At 43.7% G+C, this 25416-nt stretch overlaps 1 protein-coding gene across 2 annotated transcripts in view; it reads right to left on the bottom strand.

Moving 5' to 3' along the window:
- Positions 1–25416, bottom strand: part of ST8SIA5 (ST8 alpha-N-acetyl-neuraminide alpha-2,8-sialyltransferase 5) — a 125092-nt gene that overhangs the window by 28698 nt on the left and 70978 nt on the right. For both annotated transcript variants that reach the window (XM_073680468.1, XM_073680469.1), the window contains one exon: positions 395–487. In XM_073680468.1, coding sequence (XP_073536569.1) covers positions 395–487 — 93 coding nt within the window. The remainder of the gene's footprint in view (positions 1–394; positions 488–25416) is intronic.

The raw sequence follows: 25416 nt of genomic DNA, 5'->3' as shown, positions 1-25416 counted from the left end.
AAACTTGAATACAATTTGGATAATTCAAATGGTTTTGACAACACAAATCATGGGTGAAAATAGTAAAACAATGGTCACCACTAGAGTCTAATTTTCTGATATTTCCAGGGATATAATGTTTTTTTACTTCTGATTTCTGTTTTCCAACAGCTACCACTAGGGGGAGCTAAGTACACATGGATTTATACAGCTGGTTGCTGTACAAATCTGTTCATAGTTTGCTCCCTCTAGTGGTGGCTATAGATAGCTCCTATGACATGGAAAAGGTAAGCACAAAAAGAAGTTCACCCCCTCACACTTCAGGTCCCAAACCAATATTAACTGATGAACATATAATAATTAATATATATTAAATATATACTATAATATTCCAAGGACCCAGTCACATACTCACATGGAGAGGACTTTCACATTGATGATGTCCCTCCTCAACTCTAAGCATTTTGATGAGTTGAAATCCAAAGGACCTTCATAAAACTCAAAATACCTGAAGCGGAAAAGATCAGAAGTGGGTTAGATCTACAGACGTAATGCAGGAAGTAACAAAATATAATACTACATTTAGAGTAGGTACATGTATAAAGGTCCGGCCCCAGGAAGAGGAAAAATTAAAACATAACTTTTATGGTTTACGCTAAAAACATGATAGGGAGATACAAAAAGTTAAAAATAGATAGGATCCATAAGCTGACGCGTTTCAGGTTGAATCAACCCTTATTTGTAACTTTTCATACAACTTTAAACATTAGGGAATTGTTATATTGGGCAGTTTTCTATTGTATAAGAGTAAGTTTAGCCCAGATCCTCTAAAAGACAAACAAGAGACAGTCTCAGATTTATCATACCGCTCAGGGATCCATACTGCTGCGAGAGATGTGAGCATATCGTGCACTTGGAAGCCCAAATCCTGGATCTAAGTGCTCAGATAGCGGTACTGAGGAGCATCGACAACATGGAACGGAGTTTGCTGCTCACCGAGCAGACACTCAATGGGTCAACACTGGGGGTGGAGCTTAGTGGGGAAGCGCAGGCTGAACAGGCAGGGAGCTGGATAACAGTTAGGAGGGATAGAGGGAAGAAGTATAGGAAGGCTGGTTCAGAACCGGCATTATTGGAGCACGACAGATCCTCTGACCGCCGGGGGAGTGTATGCTCCAGTAATGAGGGGGAGGGGGGAAGTGTAGGGCAGGCTAGACAGGTCCTGGTAGTGGGTGACTCTATTATTAGGGGGACAGACAGGGCAATCTGTCACAAAGACCGGGATCGCCGAACGGTGTGCTGCCTCCCTGGCGCTCGAGTCCGGCACATCGCGGATCGGGTTGACAGGTTACTGGGTGGGGCTGGCGAAGACCCAGCGGTCATGGTCCACATTGGCACCAATGACAAAGTGAGTGGTAGATGGAGTGTGCTTAAAAATGATTTCAGGGATCTAAGTAGGAAGCTTAGGGCAAGGACCTCCAAGGTAGTTTTCTCAGAAATACTACCAATCCCGCGAGCCACACAGGAGCGCCAACGGGAGGTTAGGGAGGTGAATAAGTGGCTAAAGAGTTGGTGCAAGGCAGAAGGGTTTGGGTTCATGGAGAACTGGGCCGACTTCGCTGTCGGCTACAAGCTCTACCGTAGGGACGGGCTGCACCTCAATGGGGAGGGTGCAGCGGTGCTGGGGAAGAAGATGGCTAATAGGTTGGAGGAGTTTTTAAACTAGAGACGGGGGGGGAAACCAAGGAAATAGGTGGGATGTGAGGCAAGCAAGGGGGAAGTGGAGAAGTGAATATAATGAGGGTGGAGAGGGGGGTGGAGAGGGGGGTGGGGATAGTACAGTTAGATCGTTAGAGAAGAATAGGATGCTAAATAACCCCAAAGTTTTATCTTGCATGCTGACCAACGCAAGAAGCCTGACCAATAAGGCGGATGAGCTGCGGGCGCTTATATCGGAGGAGAGGTATGACATCGTAGGTATAACAGAGACTTGGCTAGACGATAGCTACGACTGGGCGGTAAATTTAACAGATTATAGTTTATTTAGAAGGGACCGGAAACAGGGGAAGGGCGGAGGAGTCTGCTTATATGTAAAGTCATGTCTAAAACCCAGACTAAGGGAAGATATAGGAGAGGGAGAAGAGGGGGTCGAGTCCATGTGGGTAGAGATAGAGGGGGCAAAAAATAATAATAAAATATTACTGGGGGTCTGCTATAAGCCACCCAATATAACAGAGGAGAATGAGAATCTGCTATTAGGACAAATAGACAAAGTAGCAAAACATAATGAAGTGATTGTAATGGGGGATTTCAACTACCCGGATATTGACTGGGAAACAGAAACCTGTAGATCGCAGAAAGGAAAAAGGTTCTTGACAAATATCAAGGATAATTATCTCTCCCAACTAGTGCAGGAACCAACGAGAGGGAAGGCCGTGTTGGACTTAATATTGACTAATAGGCCTGATAGAATAACTGAGGTACAGATAGGGGGGCACCTAGGTAATAGCGATCATAATATTATCAATTTCAAAATGCCCTTCAGTAGGGTTATCAATAAGGGAACATCTAAAACATTAAACTTTAGGAGGGCGAAGTTTGATCAGCTGAAAGAAAGCCTTCAACTTATAGACTGGGACAAAGTTCTTAATCAAAGGAATACGAATAGTAAATGGGAAACCTTCAAAAGAATTCTGAATACTCAGTGCGAGAGGTATATACCGTATGGGAATAAAAGGGCCAGAAATAAGAGGAAACCAATATGGTTGAACAAGAACGTAAAAGGGGCGTTAAATAGCAAAAAAGAGGCATTCAAGAGATTAAAACAGGAAAACAGTAAGGAGGCATTAAAGTGTTACAAGGAAAAAACGAGAACTTGCAAAAAACAAATAAAAATAGCAAAGGAGGAAACAGAGAGACGTATTGCTAGGGAAAGTAGATCAAATCCCAAACTGTTCTTTACGTATATAAATAGTAAAAGGATTAAATCGAATAATATTGGACCGATAAAAAGTGATGAAGGCAAAATCATAGAGAAAGATGAGGATAAAGCTAATCTATTAAATAAATTTTTTTCGTCAACTTTCACAAAGGAAAAAGAACTAACAGGAGAAATGAGAAGTGACAAGCTTAATCCTCCACTAAGTATGACAAATCTAACCCAAGCTGGGGTACAGAAACGCCTCAGTAACATTAAAATAAACAAATCACCAGGACCTGATGGCATACACCCACGGGTACTAAGGGAACTAAGTAATGTGATAGACAGACCGTTATATCTTATATTTAAGGACTCTGTTGAGACTGGGTCTGTACCACTTGATTGGCGACAGGCGAATGTAGTGCCAATATTCAAAAAGGGAGCGAAAAGTGACGCCGGAAACTATCGGCCGGTGAGTCTGACGTCCGTTGTGGGCAAAATTTTTGAAGGCTTTATTAATGAGGCAATCATGGAGCATCTTGATGCTAATAATCTATTAACCCCGAACCAACATGGATTCATGAGGAATCGCTCCTGCCAAACAAACCTGATTGACTTCTACGAGGAGGTTAGCTCTCGAGTAGATCAGGGGGAACCAGTGGATGTCGTGTATCTCGACTTCTCAAAAGCGTTCGATAGCGTGCCACATAATAGGTTGGTATACAAAATGAGAATGATGGGGCTGGGGGAAAATGTCTGCAAGTGGGTAGCTAACTGGCTAAAGGATAGAAGGCAGAGGGTGGTTATAAATGGAATATACTCAGATTGGGTAAGCGTCACTAGTGGGGTACCACAGGGGTCTGTACTAGGCCCAATGTTATTTAATATCTTTATTAACGACATAGTCAACGGGATAAATAGTAAAATATCAATATTTGCAGATGACACAAAGTTATGTAAAACAATTAATACAAAAGAGGATAGTGAAGACCTACAGAGGGATTTGGATAAGCTGGGTAGGTGGAGCATTAAATGGCAAATGAGGTTTAACGAGGAGAAATGTAAGGTCATACATATGGGAAGGAAAAATGGAAGTCACCAGTACTCACTGAATGGGAAATCATTGGGGAATTCAGAGATGGAGAAGGACTTGGGCATCTTGATTGATAGCAAACTAAATTGGAGTGCCCAAAGTCAGGCCGCTGCTGTAAGGGCAAACAGGGTAATGGGATGTATCAGAAGAGGTATAGCTGCAAAGGATGAGAACATTGTTCTTCCACTGTACAAAGCACTGGTCAGACCACACTTGGAATACTGTGCTCAGTTATGGGCCCCAATATATAGAAAGGATATAAATGAGCTTGAAAAGGTACAAAGGAGGGCAACAAAATTAATAAGGGAATGGAGGGACTGCAATACCCAGAGAGGTTGGCAAAACTAGGACTATTCAGCCTGGAAAAGAGAAGGTTGAGGGGGGACATAGTAAATGTGTACAAATATGTTAGGGGACAGTATAGAGATCTTGCCCGGGATTTGTTCAAAAGGAGGGATATTACGGTAACAAGAGGGCACTCACTAAGACTGGAAGAGAAAAGGTTTCAGCACCAGCATAGGAAGGGGTTCATTACGGTAAGAGCAGTGAGAATATGGAATTCACTGAGTGAGGAGACGGTAATGTCGGATTCACTAAACCAGTTCAAGCGGGGACTGGATGCTTTTCTAGATACCAGGCAGATTTCTGCATATACTTAAAAATAGAATAAAATAGTAGGTTGATACAGGGATTTATTCTGACTGCTGGTTTCAGAGTCGGGAGGGAATTTTTCCTCAGGTGAAGATTGGCCAAATCATTTGGGGTTTTTGCCCTCCTCTGGATCAACTTTAGCAATTACAGAACTAACAGGTCGAACTTGATGGACGCAAGTCTTTATTCGGCTTTACTAACTATGTAACTATAGAAGGCAATGACAGCTGTAACCAGAGCTGTTAACTTCCCCATGTTTGCCAAGAGCCCCCCGACTTTTGGCCCTCCATCATGATTGCTCAGTCTTCAAAGATGTTAAACGGATTTCCAGGATTAAGATAGTGATAACATATTCCTGGGATGGGTCATTGTCATAGAAAACATCTTTCAAGGAGGAAGAGCTTACATTCTAAACCTCTTTTACAGTAGAATTACAATTAACATATGGTGTAGTGAGGAATCTCAATTAAAATGCAGAAAGCTCAAGCTTCAAACTTCTTCTGAAGCAGAGGATCACAAACAGGATGTCGATTGTGAGGAAGACTGAGACTTATAAATTGAAGAGGAAGAGAAGCAGGAAATGGGACATCTACACTAGACAGTTGGGCACTGGTGGAAAGTTATGAATATTAGGGTTTGTATAGATTCGATATACCATACACTCACTGTTAGTTTACAAACAACCAGCCTTAGTGAAAACAGCCTGCAGCCTCCTCCGTTAATCTTCGGTCAATCTCATAATTGTCCGGACGATATGGGGCAGTAGAGAACTGTTCATGACAAAAAGATAACACTGGGTGGATCTGCGCGACCTCCCAGGCTGTGATCTTTGACAGTCATTAATATTAAATCAGTGTTGGTCTGACACCGGCTCCACCACTAAGCAGATGTTACCAGGTCCTTAGGCTGAAGGAAGCACATAATGTATGGATCTGGTGCTCAGGTACTGCAGCTCCGCTCCTGTTTACTACAGTAGGAAATGAGCTGCAGTAGACAGGGATGGGCAGAACACAGTGTACGGAGCTCTGAGGTTCAGGTACATCCTATTGCTCCAGTTCCAGGCATGATTGGTGGGGGTCCAGAGGTTTTAAGAACAGGTCATTGCTGTCTTAGTTCTGGACAATCGCCATCCTTTCAGAAAAATTTACCCCTATAAAAGGTAAAAGTAAAGGTACTGCATACCCATTAGGCAGTTGTAGGGTAAGATACCAATAGTACTTTGAAAAACGTCTGTGCTGCATGCAAATGAAGGCTCAAGAGTCCACTGGGTGTATCCGGACCTTCTATTTGTCCTGTTCATTCTGCGTATAGCTTGACCCCTGATCTGTTGATTGACGCAAAAGCTGAAAATAGGCACATGTGCAAAGTAGCAAAAAGATTTGCAAGATCCTTGTCCAGTGGCCAAGACAGTAGTCCGTGGACCAGAGCCCTACAAACTTCCTCCTAGCTGGGGCATCTAAAGTGTCTCCCCAAGGACATCATTCATAGAACCATAATGATAACGTAATGCTATTACAGGGCTTACTGATTAGAAGAGGCCCCTGAGATTCGCAGTGCTATAGTCCAGCTGCCATTGACTACCAATGTGGCTTCTGGTCCAGGGTCTTGCAAATATTTTTGTTCAACTCTAGTGCAGAGTATATTTAGGTATGAACAGAGTAATCAGTTTTGGCTTTGGTCTGATGACCTAGAAGTGAGTTCCTGACCAGCGCATGCAGAAACCAGAACTGGGTACTCACAAGGGCGATCACTTTGTGCGTGTAGCAGTATTCAACTCCACTGTCAGGACACTGTTAGATATCTTGGGGCTAGGGGCTCCTTCCCTATTGCTATATCTAGGGGCGCCCTAGCTATCCCTACTCCCCGGATTACTTCTAATGATGAAGACGCCAGGGCCATGAGCCTAGCTGTGCTCCTAAATAAGCCCTTATCTATACCCTCGCCCACCCAGGAAAGTGGGGAGTAGTTGTGTATGAGGATACACAAACCAGACTAACAAGGGAAGATGTACAGGGATAAATGAGAATACCAATCATACAAAAATACACTCACAAACAATAGAGTGGAACACCGGGAAATAAAGGGAAGGAAAAACCAAGTAGGAGAGGATGAGGATGTGCACACAGACAAATCACCAAGCAACAGTCTTTAGAACAACACTCCAAACGCCTGCTCAAACAACCAAACACCTCCAACTCCAGAACCAGGCAGTATGAACTAACACTGGCAATCCCTGATTGCCAGTGGTGAGCATATATAGCAGAGGGGAGTGGCCAACACTGAACAGCTGAGACCATCAAAGCAGGAAAGCTCAGAGACTCTCAGCTGAACGCATTAACCCCTGCACTGCCAGAAGAAACCTGCACTGTTTAATATGATGGCAAAGTGCTTCTAATCAGTGCAGGAGTATGTGAAATCAGACACCTCGGTCTTCTGCCCCCTCTCTGTCGTGGTAAACCCATGACATCCACATCAGTTAACTGAGCCAGAGAGGGCTTAATAAAGATTGAGCAGGACACTTAGACAATCTGGATATGCCTAGTAGACACTGGACCCTTCATTTGCAAATAGTGTAGGAGTTTTTTAAAAGACAATATGGCTTCTGTCATCTGTTGCCCCTTCGCAAGATCCCTATCAATCAAACACAGCAGGCAGGCGCTGGGTGGGGAATAAGGAGTGAGGGCTGGAGAGATCTAAGTACTTTGTCTCGCCCTGATGCAGTTGCGGCTTATTTGCATATAACTTTAATTCTGGATTTCTCACCAACAGCAAGGAGAATTTCTACACTAAAGGTGTTGATTTACTCACCAGTTAGCGCGCCTATACAGTCATATCTCAGCCGTTAGCGCGCCTATACAGTCATACCTCAGCCGTTAGCGCGCCTATACAGTCATACCTCAGCCGTTAGCGCACCTATACAGTCATACCTCAGCCGTTAGCGCGCCTATACAGTCATACCTCAGCCGTTAGCGCACCTATACAGTCATACCTCAGCCGTTAGCGCGCCTATACAGTCATACCTCAGCCATTAGCGCACCTATACAGTCATACCTCAGCTGTTAGCGCGCCTATACAGTCATACCTCAGCCGTTAGCACACCTATACAGTCATACCTCAGCCATTAGCGCACCTATACAGTCATACCTCAGCCGTTAGCCGCCTATACAGTCATACCTCAGCCGTTAGCGCGCCTATACAGTCATACCTCAGCCGTTAGTGCACCTATACAGTCATACCTCAGCCGTTAGCGCGCCTATAGTCATACCTCAGCCGTTAGCGCACCTATACAGTCATACCTCAGCCGTTAGCGCGCCTATAGTCATACCTCAGCCGTTAGCGCACCTATACAGTCATACCTCAGCCATTAGCGCACCTATACAGTCATACCTCAGCCGTTAGCGCGCCTATACAGTCATACCTCAGCCGTTAGCGCGCCTATACAGTCATACCTCAGCCGTTAGCGCACCTATAGTCATACCTCAGCCGTTAGCGCGCCTATACAGTCATACCTCAGCTGTTAGCGCGCCTATACAGTCATACCTCAGCTGTTAGCGCGCCTATACAGTCATACCTCAGCCGTTAGCGCACCTATACAGTCATACCTCAGCCGTTAGCGCGCCTATACAGTCATACCTCAGCCGTTAGCGCACCTATACAGTCATACCTCAGCCGTTAGCGCGCCTATAGTCATACCTCAGCCGTTAGCGCACCTATACAGTCATACCTCAGCCGTTAGCGCGCCTATAGTCATACCTCAGCCGTTAGCGCACCTATACAGTCATACCTCAGCCATTAGCGCACCTATACAGTCATACCTCAGCCGTTAGCGCGCCTATACAGTCATACCTCAGCCGTTAGCGCACCTATAGTCATACCTCAGCCGTTAGCGCGCATATACAGTCATACCTCAGCTGTTAGCGCGCCTATACAGTCATACCTCAGCTGTTAGCGCGCCTATACAGTCATACCTCAGCCGTTAGCGCACCTATACAGTCATACCTCAGCCGTTAGCGCGCCTATACAGTCATACCTCAGCCGTTAGCGCACCTATACAGTCATACCTCAGCCGTTAGCGCACCTATACAGTCATACCTCAGCCGTTAGCGCGCCTATACAGTCATACCTCAGCCGTTAGCGCGCCTATACAGTCATACCTCAGCCGTTAGCGCACCTATACAGTCATACCTCAGCCATTAGCACACCTATACAGTCATACCTCAGCCGTTAGCCGCCTATACAGTCATACTTCAGCCGTTAGCGCGCCTATACAGTCATACCTCAGCCGTTAGTGCACCTACACAGTCATACCTCAGCCGTTAGCACGCCTATAGTCATACCTCAGCCGTTAGCGCACCTATACAGTCATACCTCAGCCGTTAGCGCGCCTATAGTCATACCTCAGCCGTTAGCGCACCTATACAGTCATACCTCAGCCATTAGCGCACCTATACAGTCATACCTCAGCCGTTAGCGCGCCTATACAGTCATACCTCAGCCGTTAGCGCGCCTATACAGTCATACCTCAGCCGTTAGCGCGCCTATACAGTCATACCTCAGCCGTTAGCGCACCTATAGTCATACCTCAGCCGTTAGCGCGCCTATACAGTGATACCTCAGCTGTTAGCGCGCCTATACAGTCATACCTCAGCTGTTAGCGCGCCTATACAGTCATACCTCAGCCGTTAGCGCACCTATACAGTCATACCTCAGCCGTTAGCGCGCCTATACAGTCATACCTCAGCCTTTAGCGCGCCTTTACAGCCATACCTTTATTTTTTGATAGAGATTCCTCCTTACAAGTTCTATTTAATTTTAGATAAGCTGGAAGCCCCATATACTCTGTTAGGGAATATCATAGAGGAGGCGCTTCATAGAGGACTGGATTCGTCTTTACTTTACATGGAAAAACATTTATTTGTAAGGCTACCATTGGGAAATATATTTGCCCTGCAGAGAAAAAAATACTTGGCCAGCCATGGATTTCCCTGGAAAAATCAGTTGTTTACCAAGAGCAACCAGTTGATTACTCCAGTAGCTCCATCCTGGAAGGGGACTGTTACTTTAAAGAAAATCTGCCAGCAAGGTATTGCTATGTAATATGATAGCAGCATGATGTAGAGAGAGAGACAGTCCCTGATTCCAGCGATGTATCATTTACTGGGCTGCTTGCTGCAGTTTTCATAGATTTCCAGTTTTCTCTGCTGTGGATTTAGCAGTGCTCTGAATGCTGAGCTGTGTATAACCCCACCCACACCACTGATTGGCAGCTTCCTGTGTACACTGTACATTGTCAGCAAGCAGCCAATCAGTAGTGGGGGCGGGGTTACACAGATTAACCTAACTGGTCTGCACATGAGACCTAGTCTTGTAGTGATAATTTCCTGCTGATAAAACACTGATTGTATAGAAACTTCAGCACACAGCCTAATAAGTGACACATCCCTAGAATTAGGCTTTCTAGCTCTATATTATGCTGCTCTCAGTTGAAATAGCAAAAAGCTGCTGACAGATTCCCTTTAAAGTTTACCTATCATTTAAGGTTTTTTAATATATTATACCACCCACCCCCTTAAGCTGCCCATACACATTAGACTAAAGTCAGCCGAACCAGCAATGTATGTAGCTAATGAATATGGGAGCGCCAGACAATTTATTTTAATAGGAATATTGATCCGGCATGTTCCATTTTGGACTGCCGATTATATTCTCTCGAAGGGATAAGCCACCACCAGAGATGTCTTGGGACGGTTCTCTCAGGAGCACTCGGCCAAATGAGCACTCCAGTGTATAGAAGAGACAACTGAGACGGCTCTTGGACAGAAAATCAGGTGGACCATTGGTCAGCCAACAGCCATCTAATGTGTAGATCCAGCAGATCGATGGTGGTCTAGGTCCTTAGAACTCCACTGATCGCTCAAAAACTGATCAGAAATCTGCAGATGTGCTCCTCTCCTGCATGAACACAACACAGAGGGGAATCTGAGCTCCATTATATGAGAGGCATGTTGCAACAATTTTGTTTTGTCATGCAAAAAAAAATCACAAATTTTTACACAAAAAAAATCCAACTTTTTGCAATTTTATGCCACTCCTGCAAATTGTCAAAAGTGGGTGTGGTTACCTATGCAAATGATGTTTTAGCCAGATTTATCAATTAGGTGGAGTAACAATTGTAGACAAGTGTAATATTATGAGATGTGCAAATTATAGCAAACAGCAGACAACACAAATTACGACAACAAAGGAACACAAGGAAAAGTGACTTTTAAAAGTTGCCTCATAGTAACTTTCCCTTTATTGGGTCCATGTTTCACTCTGCGCATGCGCTCATGCAGAAACTGAGCATCTCTGCCACCTGAGCAGTTTTTGAGCAAATGGTGGTAGTCTCTGGACCAGGACCCCAACTGACTTGCAAGAGGTGTACAAGGATGGAACATTAATAAAACAAAGTAAGGATAGGTAAACTTTAAATACTGGATTATCTGCCTAATCTGGTGATGCCTAATCTTCGCAGAGTTAATCTTAGATTTGCTGGAAAGTAAAAAAAAAATACTATTAAAGGGAATCTGTCAGCAGATGTTTGTTATGTAATCTGACAGCATCATCATATAAGGGCTGAGACCCTGATTCTAGTGATGTGCCATTTACTAGGCTGTATGTTGCTGTTTTAATAAAATCAGTGTTTTATCAGCAGGAGATTATCACTACACTGCTCAGTGTAACGCCGCTCCCACCACTGATTAGCACCTTTTTGTCAGTTTACAGTGTACACAGAGAGCTGCCAATCAGAGGTGTGGGCAGGGTTATACAGAGCTCAGCAGTTCGAGCACTGCTAGATCTGCAGCAGAGAAAACTGTGATTGTTCCAAAATGACAGCAAACAGCCCAGTAAGTGACACATCGCTGGAATCAGTGTCACTGCCTCTACATCATGATGCTCACAGATTACATAACAAAAGTTTCCCGACAGATTCGCTTTAAGTAGTATATTGTGTAAATTGACTTGCTGCAGAAAGATCTTCAACTCTTCCATTGATACTTGTAGGACTTGCTAAGAAACAACAACATTTAGATAATTGGAACTGATTTTGGTTTGTTGGACACTATGAATACTGTAGAGGGACTTCTTCTTGTTAGCTCGCTTCCCATAGAGCGCAGTGCTTGAAGCTCACATGTCACACACGTCCCCTGCAGACAGGAGTGACCCCGGCTGCTTATAGCCATGAGACATTAATAGAATATTCTTATCCCAGCAGACCACAGCTATGTTAATTATTTCCTGTTTATCCCTATGTCCTGTCCTCATAGGGGTGAGAGGTACAAAGTCAATGTCAACTATACAAGTCAGGGCCAGTGGGGGGGGGTCATAATATTCAAAGCTGTGAAATCCATGTCTGTGCCTGCCTCTTCTGTTTCCTATTCAATCGCAGGTGGCGCTGTGCCTTCGCTGCAGGTAACAGTGCTGGGACTTGTGGTACAATCCAGGCAGGAAGCTAGGGGGTTAACTTCTGTCTCTGGTTAATAGTAACATCTATTTATTCTCCTGAATTCCTGTTTCCTTTGCCAGTTATAAGCTCCACTTGACCTGGTTCACATATGATTTTCAGTCTCTGCCCTTGTTTGTAGCTTCCTGAAGTTTGACCTTGGCCTATATTTTGACCACTCTTCTGCCTGTCATTTCTGCTGCTTTTCCAGAACATCTGATATTGACAAGGCTTCCTAACTATCCTCTGCCAACCTGGTCCACCAGACAGCAGCTAGTCCATAGACCCTATCCAGGGGCCCCTATATAAGTCCACATCCCTGTTCAAGAGTTAGAGGGTTAAAGCCTGGGCAATCACTGGGATCTGGTAGATGGAGTGACTAATGCTAAGTCCTATTAAAGGGGATCTGTCAGTAGGATCAACCCTCCTAAGCGTTCTAAATGGGCATGTAAGTCATAGGAAGCTGAATAAAATTATTCCAGAGAAATCCACATTTTACTTAATATGTAAATGAGTTGCTAAGATCTATGGGCCGGATATAGATCTCCGTGAGAATCTGCCTCCAGAAATTATTATAAATGAAAGGAGGCGTTACCAGTGTGAGACATGTAATGACTTACAGTCTGCTCTCCTGATCTACATGTCTCACACTGGTAACTCCTCCTTTCATTTAAAATAAGTTCTGGAGGCAGATTCTCATGGAGATCTATATCCGGCCCATAGATCTTAACAGCTCATTTACATATCAAGAAAAATTAGGATTTCTCTAGAATAAAATATCGGACTGCAGATAACAAGGTATCATTTTATTCAACTTTCTATGGTCTACATGCCCATATAGATGGATTAGGAGGGTTGATCCTACTGACGGAGCTGCCAGGCTACCAAGCACATTGCCCTGTGACAAATGTTTTAGGGTTAGACATTTCTCCCCTCCACTACAAACATTTCATATTTTTTGGAGCAGATAATTATTTATTAAAAAAAATATAACATTATATCTTAAAATGTAAGATATAACAATATATACTGAAAATACTTATATCATTATCTCAGGGTCTTTTTCCTAGATAGAGTTCCTAATCACTTCCTTCTTGTCAGAGATCTGAATGCTAAAATTCCGCCTGCTTGCAGTCACCACTAGAGGGAGCTCACTGTATACAGAACTTAAAGAATCACTCCCATCAGAATGTTTATCCTCTTAATATATTGCAGTCATCATATTACATAGCACTGTGCACTTACAATTGCTCATTTTTCCTTTTCCTCTGCTAATTCTTTTCTTTTCCATTAGGTCTATGACATCAGGTGATTAAAAACTGACCAGCTGAATCCTTCTAAGCTCTATGTAGAAACAGGAGGTCAATTTTTCCTGTATGAGTCATAAGTGACTGCAAAAGTCTCTGGTGCGGGAAGAATGGAGCAGCTTGGTCGGAAGATTATGAGTGGGATGATAAATGCAGGGAAAAGAGACTTCCTGTTTCTACATAGAGCAGAGAAAAGAGAAGAATTAGATGGGTAGAAAGGCAAAATGAGCAATTGTAAGTACACAGTGCTGTATAATATGACTGTAATATATTAAGAGGATAAAAGCTTTGATGGGAGGAGGAGGAGGAGGGCTTCTTTAATGGGTTGTCCCTATCTCTGCACCTGTCCACAGCAGCACAATTACCTGTCCTGATAGTTTGCTACAATGTATCAGCGCAGGTTCAATGAGAGTCCACACTTTTTAGCTCACAGAGCATTATCTAGACTGGTTACAATTGTTGCCAACACTCAGTGCTGTGCCCTTTTTAGGGCTTTTTCTTTTCGGACTATAAACAATTTTTAGTCCCATTCACTGAAAGCAAACAGAGATAAACCAAGAAAAAGAAAGCTTCATTGTGTCACGAATGCAACTCACCAATATGGTGTGCGGTTCAGTCAGTCTCTCACTGTTTCAAGATGTAGAATGTGAATATTCCGATCAAGCAGCTGAAGTTTCGTTACAATGTATCAGTTTAGATACAAATGTTGAGAAATTGGAACTTTTCATTATATTATGATTACGTTTTTGTTTGTTTTTTTACAGTAAAATGATAAAACTATTTTGACTTCTGTGGAGGATGGAGCCATAATCTCTGGGGTTTTCAGTGGGTATTTATAGTGACCAGTCACTATTTTGCAGTCTCGGGGGTATAGGGATATGTCAGTATTTAGTGTACCGGTGTCCGCTCATCTCCACATAACTATTTCTGACAGGTAGTGTAATAACATTGGCACTTCAGCTGTGCATGGATTGCGTTTCAGATCCGGAGGAAGAAGTAATTATGGGCCACGCTGATCACTTACCCCCTGACCGGAATATTCAGGGTCTGCGCTGTCACGAGAGGTGACAATTTATTATACGTGTACGGCAGCCGATGGTGGGACCCTGCGGGACCCATTCACATTCTCTATGGACTTCCGAAGATAACTTGAGTACACCCGCTGGCTGCCCACACAGTCCCATAGAGAGAGGAGAATAAGCCTGAATGGACGTCACAGAACCTTGTTCTCCAGATCTGAGGGTCCTAGCAGTCAGACCCTCACCGATTCTCCGGTCATCACCTATGTTTTGGATACTTTACATTTAATATAGTTACAGTACTCCTCTTAGTTAATTTCTAAAGTTGCCTATGCACCAAAGTTAGTTTTCAGAGCGACCGGGCAGGCGGGCATGTGTTTCTAATGGGGAGAGCAGAGTAAGCCGCTACCAAACACCTCTGGCAGTGGCTTGTCCTCCAGAGAAAAAAGTATTGTGCGTAGTGAGGCTATGTTCACACATGCTGGGTTTTTCAGTGTCACAAATCTGCAGCAAAACCTAATCTCTGGCAGGAAATCAGCTCCGTCAAAAATGCAGGTTTTGATGCGTTTTTTGTGCGTTTTTTCAGCATTTTTTGCAGAGTTTTTTCCCCTGTCCTTCTGCCTCTATTTATGCATGTACATAAAGTTCTGTGAAAAAAAAGAACCCCATTCTATTTTGCCATCAAAAACGCTGATGCAAATTTTGGTGCGCTTTTTTCAGCGTTTTTTTCACTAGCCATTACTTCCTATGAGTGAAAAAAACGCTGAAAGAAGTGACCTGCTCTATTTTCCAAAAACACAACCAAGGCACAAAATACGGAACAAAAAAAAAAACATGATGTGTGAACAAAGAATTCGGGTTTCTCATAGACTTTGCTGGTACTGCAAAATGCAGCTGATAATTTGCATAAAAATCTGCAGCAAAAAAAGTTGAAAACCCAACATGTGTGAACATAGACTTATTCATCATGCCCAAACCTTCACTTCCCCAACAGATGATGAGAGTCAGAGGCTGTCACAAGCATCAGATCATCGGCTGGTCTCAGCAAAATTGGCAGGTTTGGCCGATTTTAATCTAATCCATGGCTTTGAAGGGGTTGTCTGTTGAAAACAAGTTATCACTTCTCCGGAGGACAGGTGATAACTTTTTGATCGTCCGACTGCTGGGAAACACACTGGTTGGCATGACATGAAACCCCCCCCCCTCCAGAAGTCACATAGAGAAGATGAAATAAGTATTGATCACGTCACGTAAATATATTTTTTAAAGGTGCTATTGTCATGAAATTCTCACCAGATGTCGGTAACAACCCATCCAATCCACATAGGCGAATAAAGCAATCCATAGAGGGCTGAATATACAAATGCAGGTCACAATTTTTCAGATTTATATTTTAAAAATAATTAGAAAAACAAGTATAATTTCCTTTACACTTCACACTTCACAAATAATTGCTACATTAAATTTAAGTTTGTGGGTGTAATATGAAAAAATGTGGAAAAGTTCACAGGGTATGAATACTTTTTCAATGCACTGTAGATAGATAGATATGAGACTGAAGTGAACAGTTTATATGTTTGAAGCAGGGAAAATAGGCAAACAAGAATCTGATCGACTTTGACAAAGACCAAGTTTTGATGAATAGACGACTTGGTCAAAGCTACTCCAAATCTGGCAGGTCTTGTAGGTTGTTCCCAGTATGCAGTGGTTAGCACAGACCAAAAGTGGCCAAAGAAAGGATAACCGGTATATCAGCTGCAGAATAGTCGGCATCCAAGGATGACTAACGCTTACAGGAATGAAGGCTGGATTGTCTGGTCTAATCCCACAGAAGAGATACTGTGGCACAAATCAGAGATGGACACAGAGAAAATGACCTCTGTGCATAAACAGTATACAGGCTCTTTGCTGTCCTATAGTTTATGATAACTCAGTCATTTAAATGTCTGTGACAGAAGTTACTTGCTGCTTTGTAGGTCGAGGTGGACCTCGTTACCTGCTGTGTCCATTTGCGGTTGCACTAATGGTATGTCAAAAATTGCTAGAAGATAACACTGGCTGTGAGTGAATAGTGTCAAGACACAGAGAACACCTCAGCCTGCTGTATATAGGGGCTGCGTAGCTACAGACCACTCAGGACCCTCACGATGACCCCATCCACCACCGTGATCGACACATAGAAAGGACCTTAGAAGAATGGAAAGATCCCAGATCTGATGGATCACGTTCTACATCCTGTGGAAGGGCGGGTGTGTGTGCGTCACTTACAAGGGGAACATGCAAATTGTCTCTTCAGAGAGGAAGAGGACTAGAACTCTACTGCCACCTATTAGAAGCAGCGATCCTAGAAGTCAATATCGCTCGTTTAACGAGCCTTGTCACATGACTTAGGATAAAAGCCAAACCAGGAATCTCAATTTGCAGACACTGTGTCGGGGTACTGCCCCTCCTCAATGCAAAGTGTGAGATCTGGTTTGGCTGGGTGAGAGGCGTCTGACCGGGATCCAAAGGGTAACGTTTCTCCTTGCAGAGAGTGACATGTTAAGCCTGACATGACAAGGTGAGGAGACTTTTAAGCCTTGCAATGCTCCTCTGAGAAATATGCACTGACGAGGAGCAGTACTCCGAAACACATTGTCTGCAAATTGAAATTCCTGGTTTGGCTTTTATCCTAAGTCATGTGGCAAGGCTTGTTAGAGTCGATACTGACTTTTAGGATTGCTACTTCCTATAGGTGGCGCTAGAGTTCTAGTCCTCTTCCTCTCTGAAGAGACAATTTACATATTTCCCAGAGTAGCATTGCAACGCTTAAAAGTCTCCTCACCTTGGCATGTCAGGCTTGACATGTCCCTCTCCACAAGGAGAAATGTTACCCCTTACATTGGGAAGAGATGGCAACAGGATGGGACGATCAAATGCCGGCGGAGGCGGTGTGATGCGGCAATGTTCAATTAGGAAGCCTCAGGCCATTGGACCATGTAGTTGTGACACGTGCCACCTACCTAAACAGTGTACAGACCAAGTACCACCATTATGGCAGTGATATCACTAATGGCAGTGCCATCTTTCACCAGTACAATGTTCCTGGAACGCTGCAAAAACTGACCAATGGAGGAACACGGTGAAGATCAAGGAGATGACTTGTCTCCAGATCTTAATTTGACTGATCATCTGTGGGTTGTGCCGAAATAACAAGTTTACATGACAATGAGCTCTTGATGGTGAGGGCAGGCACCCATACACCTATTCTCCGGGTTCTCTACAGCATGACAGCATGCTAGGAGTTATACTTCAAGCCAGAAGATTATGAAAAGAAGGCACCAACATGTCGGGCTGTCACCAAGCGAACGCAAATCTGCACGAGACCCATTTCTCATGGTGGTGCCCGGGGTACCGTCACAAGGGGTTAACAAGCTTTGGTGCAGAAGAGTAGAAGGAATAGAGGGATTATATAACGACGACATTCAGCTTTCAGCTGTGCTCTCTCCAGCAGAGCGTACACTCAGGCAGATACGAAAACCTGCGGCATTCCTGCCAGATGATCTCGCCATGGATGGCATGTCTGCTTAATGACCCCTGATCAATGCCGCCATAACTGCGCTCTCCAGGAGGAACATCACAAGCCCATGTCTCTTCAGCTCCACTTTCTGTAAGACACTTTGCCCTTATACTATTACATACAGTGATGGTATATTCTGCATTGGACAAGACCCTACACAAGACGCAGCCAAGCTTAAAGAGAGAAAAATGTTTTAGTCTGCAATCTAAATTCATTTTCAGCCTGGACCAAGTTTCAAGTTTCTCTCTTGTGTGAGTGTCCCTCCCAGTAATATAGGCTGGATGTGAGGTACTGTATGTGTTTCTCTCCCAGTAATATAGGCTGGATGTGAGATACTGAAAAAACAGGCACCCACATAGTATAAAGACAATTGGATAGGGAACCGGTAAACCAGTGCCGGACCTTAAACACAACAAAGCCTACTCAAAGATATAAGTATAACAAGAAGAAAACATGAGTATCATGGCATAAGATAAATTTTATTAAGGAATAATAATATTAGAATCATAATAGTACAACATTCATAAAAAAAAACGGGACATGGAATAAAATGGGTCAGGTCCAGCGACAGCGTGCCCTAATCCAAAGGGGCCCCAATGTTTCCCATAAGAGTGGTAAAGAATATATGTATATTACTATCTGTTGATAGCCCCAAACAACCTATTAGGAAGTACAATTAACATGAGTATCAAGTGACAGAGGCAGTACCAACAGAAACTCACCACAGAGCTGGGGGGCCCGAGAGGTAGGGCAGTGTGTCACATGGGGGCAGCAGACATGAGAGAACGTGCCCCAACGCGCGTTTCACCTGGAAACAGCAAGGCTTTCTCAAGAGGCCCCCCAGCTCTGTTGTGAGTTTTTTGCACTATAAATTTTGTACTATTATGACTCTAATATTATTATTATTTAATAAAATTTATCTTATTATCTTATACCATGATACTCATGTTTTTCTCGTTATACTGGATGTGAGATACTGTACGGGTGTTTCTCCCAATAATATAAGCAGGATGAGAGGACTGTGTGTCTATCCCAGTAATATTGGCTGGATGTGAGCTCTGTGTGTCTCTGCTGTGCATGTCTCTTCCATTAATATAGGATAGATGTCAGCTCTGTGTGTCTCTCCCAGTAATACAGGCTGGATGTGATATCTGTGTGTCTCTCCCAGTAATATAGCCTGGATGTGAGATCTGTGTGTCTCTCCCAGTAATATAGCCTGGATGGGAGGTCTGTGCGTCTCTCAGTAATATAGGCTGGATGGAAGGTCTGTGTGTCTCCCAGTAATACAGGCTGGATGTGAAGTCTGTGTCTCTCCCAGTAATATAGCCTGGATGGGAGGTCTGCGTGTCTCCCAGTAATATAGACAGGATGTGAGGTCTGTGTCTCTCCCAGTAATATAGGCTGGATGTGAGGCCTGTGTGTCTCTCCCAGTAATATATGCTGGATGGGAGGACTGTGCGTTTCTCCCAGTAATATTGGCTGGATGTGAGATCTGTGTGTCTCTCCCAGTAATATGGGCTGGATGGGAGGTCTGTGTATCTCTTCCAGTAATATAGGCTGGATGTGAGGTCTGTGTGTCTCTCCCAGTAATACAGGCTGGATGTGAGATCTGTGTGTCTCTCCCAGTAATATAGGCTGGATGGGAGGTCTGTGTGTCTCTCCCATTAATATAGGATGGATGCGACCAAGATAGAGCTTTTTAGTAAAGCACATCATTCTACTTTTTACCAAAACTGAAATGAGGCCTACAAAGAAAAGAACACAGTACCTACAGCCAAATATGGTGGAAGTTCAAAGATGTTTTGGGGTTGTTTTGCTGCCTCTGGCACTGGGTGCTTGACTGTGTGCAAGGCATCATGAAATCTGAAGAGTACCAAAGAATATTGGGTAGCAATGTAGTGTCCAGTGTCAGAAAGCTGGGTTTGCGTCCTAGGTCATGGGTCTTCCAGCAGGACAATGACCTCAAATATAATTCAAGACGCAGATAGGGGTCTTCCTTTTCTTTGAACTGGATATTATGTTTAAAAAGCTCCCCACTGCTGGTTGTCCATTAGTCAGAGCATCGGTCCTTTTCAGCCCTTATTCACACAAATGTCATTAGACACATGGCAAGGTTTTAATACTAGAAATTAGGAACGTCCTGAATAGGGTCACCGTGACGTGGTATGAGGGCTTTTATGTTTTTTTTTAATCAAAACTATGTTAACCAAGTACCCTATATTATTTTCATGTACTGTTGCTATTTATTTATTTATTTACTACAGGCTATTTGCTTATTTTGTTTTTCTCTTGGGTTTTGTCTGTTTAGTGGCCAGTGTGAACATGCACTTACATGCTGCATGCACACCAACTTACATTCCAGTTCATTGCTTTTGCTTTCTTTATACTTCATGAAGCCCACAGAAATGGATGGAAACAAAGTTCGGGAGAGTTCTGAAGTGGCAGCAATGAGTCCGGATCTAAATCCCATTGAACACCTGTGCAGAGATCTTAAAATTGCTGTTGGGAAAAGACGCCTTCAAATATGAGAGACCTGGAGCAGTTTGCAAAAGAAGAGTGGTCCAACATTCCAGCTGAGAGGTGTAAGAAGCTTGTTGATGGTTCTAGGAAGCGATTGATTGCAGATATTTATTCCAAAGGGTGTGCAGCCAAATGTTAAGTTGAGAGTGCCAACAATTTTGTCTGGACCATTTTTGGGGTTTTGTGTGAAATTATGTCCAATTTGCCTCTTTTTCTATTTTTTTTTGTGTTGTTCCAATACACACAAAGGAAATAAATGTATATAACAAAACGTGTAATTGCAATAATTTTCCAGGAGAAATACTTCTTTTCTTGAACAATTTCAAGGGTGCCAATTAGTGATGGGCGAGCCCTAAAATGCTCGGGTACTTGTTGTTCGAGTCGAGCAAATTGGAATTCTCGTGTGCTCGGACCGAGCAACGAGCCCAATGTAAGTCTACGGGAAACTCGAGCATTTTTCCGGCGGCTCCCCCCGGCGGTCTGCAGAGGGCCTAAAAATTGGCCAAATCGATGGGAACAGTGCTCAAATGACATGGAAACAGTATGGGGAAGACCCCTGGAAGCATTTCTGACTCCCAGGTCACTGCTGTCAGCAACGTGGTCAGCGGTATTACGCCACTTTTACAGACTCACAATAAAACATACAAAAACTAAACCAAAATGGATTTTCATGGGAAATATGTTAAGGAGCATCCTTTCCAGGGTAATGAGTTGTATATAAAGCAAAATAAATAACCAAAAACAAATATGCTCCTCCACACCTTGGGCTATGTTCACACATAGCGTTTTTGATGCGTTTTTGCACTTTTGCATTGCTTTCAACGGTGAAAAAACATTTACCAGTAAATGTCATTTTAACATTTTACTACCTTATCTGGCCATGTGGTGTGTGATATATCATCAGACACATCCTGTTTCATTTATGATGGAGGGACTGTGAAAGTCACAAAGACTATTTTTATAGGTCCATCAGGCGGCTCTTACTATTCTTAAAGGGCCAACAGTCGGCTATGCTTTGTTGTTCCCATTATTAATGAGTGGGTTTGCTATACTGTTATTGCTTATGCAGTGACTGCACCAGCTGCCAAAAATTTAGAGGCACTCCAATGCCCCTTGCAAGAGACGTAGGGGTCGGAGGGCCTCCTGCAAAAAATGCTCCCATTATTAGGAAGTGTGTCTCCCATACTGTTTGCCTATGCAGTGAAGAAACGGCTGCCAAAAATTTGGAGGAACTCCAATGCCCCTTGCAAGAGACGTAGAGGTTGGAGGGCCTCCTGAAAACAATGTTCCCAATATTAGGAAGTGTGTCTCCCATACTGTTTGCCTATGAAGGAAGCAACGGCTGCCAAAAATTTGGAGGAACTCCAATGCCCCTTGCAAGAGTCGTAGATATGTTGATATGGTACATATGGTGGTGATATGGTGGTGGAGGATGAGGATGCGGAGAAGGAGGAGGACAAGAGAAAATAGACAAAATCTGGAAGCTGTTAGAATCTGTTTCTTTTTGACCATCTTTGACCATTTATGGTTTCGGGCTGCTGGTCTTTTTCCCCTAGTGTTGGGTTTGTTTTGGTCAGGTGATTGTATCACCTTTTATTACACAACACCTGCCTCCTAGTCCTTGCTGGACATCAGTGTTTATCCGTTAGTGTTCGGGCCAGGAGGTTTGATAGTAGTGTTTCTATGTTTAGTTTTGTGCAGTTCTGGGATCTTCTAGTTCTGCCTGCTGGGATTCCTTTTAGCCCTTTTTCGTTACTGCAGCTTCCTCTTTTCCTGTTAGGAGGTCACCTGTTTGTTATCCCAGCCCTTAAATCTTTCAGGGTTCCCTTCCCTCTTCCATTAGGTCTTCTATTGAGTTTAAATACACCAAAAATGCCATTTATAATAAACAGAGAAAAGAAGTGCACAACCATCTGCAAAAATTACAGATGATTATCCACCTGCATGCTGAAAACAACATCAGAAGAAGGAGGAAAATAACTCAGCAATATATTGCAAAAAATATTTTATTTGAATACAATACACAAAAAATAATAAGATAGAGGTTCAGACAATGAGGTAGTATCAGATGATAAGGTGCTTCCAGGTAGGGAAAATATAATAATACATTTATAATAAATCCGTGAAACAGAAAAAATTGCACATTGCCCACAAAATAACTTAATTGTAAATAATATTACAAGAAAAAGTGTCAATAGACTGGGGCGAGAATCACAGGATTAAAATGAGTTTCCTCAACCATAGGAATAATAATCTCACTAGGTGCTATATGGAAAGAAATCATAGATCAAGAAATGAGGATGTAAGTATTATTGGTATATAACCATATGCCCATCTCCATAACCACAAACATATAACAGACAGCGAGATAATTACCTGACAAGGATACACAGCAGGGGGGAGGTAAAAAGATAGTAAGGGTGACAGCCCAACGTACGTTTCGCGGCATCCCAGGCCGCTTTCTCAAGGGCAGAAGGTATTAATAGTGACCCGGGATATATATATATATATATATATATATCCCCAAGGAGCTTGAGAGTATGAACAGCTGGTCGGTGAGGCACGCACCCGGAAGTGGCCAGCTAAGCCGGGGGCGTGCCGCACGGACCACATGACATGGGGCCAGTGACGCCAGACACGGTGCATGCGCGCGATAAAGGGAGCACGCCACGCGCGCCCCAGCTGTCAAACCGCCAACCGCGCACGCGCGGGAGCCGAATCCCACGCAGGCGCAGGGCGGCCTGCAGACGGCCGATCCCACCGCGGGCACGCGCTCAACCATGTCAAAGCCAAACAGGCAAAATACAATCCAACTGAGCTCATTATCGAGAACTGAGATCAGGTAAGGAGATACCAGTGAGAAGAAAAGCAACATGGTCATAGGTAGGAAGAGAAGGAGCAAAAGAGAAGGGACTGCTGCATATAAAGAAAGAACAAATATCAAAAAAATATACTTGTAAATATAAATGTGAAAATACAATATATATAAAATATGCAGCATGTCATACATCCTAATAATCACATCTCCCATCCGGACAGAGGGTCACATAAACAGGGTCACAGAAACTTCATAAGTATGGACTGGTGAAAGAGGAAAGAAAAGAAAAAACAATAAAAACATAGAAAATATTAAAACCAAATAAAAACCAATTCCTCTTAACATCACCCACCCCACATGTGTTAGTACCAACATGTGGGGATGGAGATGTACAAGATAAGCTCCGGCTACAAGAATGGGGAAAAACTTAGAGACTCATTAAGGCCATTAGGTGTTACTGTGTTCAGACGCATGGTCCATTGCGACTCTTTCTGGGCAAGTATCCTCCTAACATTGCCCCCCCCCCCCCGAATCCCCATATGTATTACATCAATACCGCGCACCATGAAGGAGGGAGGGTTACAGTCATGTTTGGCTCTAAAATGTCGTGGTATCGTCTTAAGTAGGGTTGGATCATTTACAGAGCTGGCAGCCGTAATGTCCCTAACATACTCGCGTATGCGTACCCGCAGCTCCCTCGATGTCAAACCGACATAGATCAATGGGCAGCTGCAGGTCGCATAATAGATGACATTAGATGTACCACAAGTAATGTGATGTCTAATATCAAATATCTTTGTGCCATCTGCCGAGCAAAAATTGGTACAACGTAGGACATTAGGACATGCCACACGGTGTCCGCATTTAAAATTCCCCACCGTCGGACCACTTGAGCCAAATAAACGTGGTATTGGTGCTACATAATGGCTATTAACTAGAATGTCTCTAAGATTGCGGCATCTCCTGGGTGTCATGGATGGAACCTCCTTGAGGTGTCCCCTCAGGGCAGGCTCCGTCATCAAGATGTCCCAATGTTTTTGAAGAATTACTCTCATGTTATGCCATTCGTGGTTGTAGGTAGAGATGAACCGAATGGTATCATCCTCCCCCAACACTAGCACTTTAGGGTGGAGGAGGGAGATACAGGAGGTCTTCCTTGCCCTATCATATCCTCTTCTGATGCATCTCTGGCTATATCCACGTTGTGTGAAACGCTGTTTCAAATCTTGTGCCTGACGTTCAAAGCTTTGCTCTGTGGAGCAGATCCGCCTCACTCTCAGGAACTGTCCGACTGGGACAGCCCCAATGGTTGCCGGACTATGAGCAGACCTAGCGTGAATCAGAGAGTTGACTGAGGTGGGCTTCCTGAAGACATCCGTCTGGACATCCCCATTGGTGTCCACACTCAAGGAGATGTCCGAGAAGTCCTCTCTTTTGGTGTCAAAGGCATAGGTCAATCTTATATTATACTGATTCACGTTGAGAGTCCATGAACTTCTATTGAGTTTAGTCTAGGAAACGTCGGTGGGTCTATTTGCCAGGAATAGGTTGCCCACTCCATCGTAAAGCTACAGACTAGACCTAGTGCAGGGACAGCTTTCCCCTCTTGTCCTAGTTCTTAGTTGCAATATCGTAACAATTTGTCCGGCCCGGAAAAAGTAAAAAAAAAAAAGATCCTCATCCGGATTCCTTCAGTATGAACAACGTCCAAGAGTTTGCACAGCACCTGCAAGGGTTAACTCAGCAAGTAGCCAGTCTGCAGCAGCATGTGTGTAATTGCCCTGGGGCACGCCCCGCCCTGAAGAACCAAAGGTAGGATTACCTGAGTTTTTGTCTGGTAAACGGCAGGAATTTTTTACGTTTAAAAATGCATGTTTACTGTATTTTCGGCTTAGACCTGCTTCTTCAGGGAGCGAATTACAGCGTGTGGGGGTTGTTATGTCTTTATTGCGAGGCGAACCCCAAATCTGGGCATTTTCATTGCATCCTAATGATCCTTGTTTGACATCAGTAGAAGCATTTTTTACTGCAATGGGGTTGTTATATGATGATCCTGATCGGGTCACA

This window comes from Phyllobates terribilis, unplaced genomic scaffold (assembly GCF_046119375.1).
Source record: "Phyllobates terribilis strain yellow unplaced genomic scaffold, ASM4611937v1 Scaffold_1__5_contigs__length_1240528914, whole genome shotgun sequence".
Classification (NCBI taxonomy): domain Eukaryota; kingdom Metazoa; phylum Chordata; class Amphibia; order Anura; family Dendrobatidae; genus Phyllobates; species Phyllobates terribilis.
Note: the sequence above shows the minus strand (reverse complement) of the source record. Positions and strands in the feature narration are given on the sequence as shown.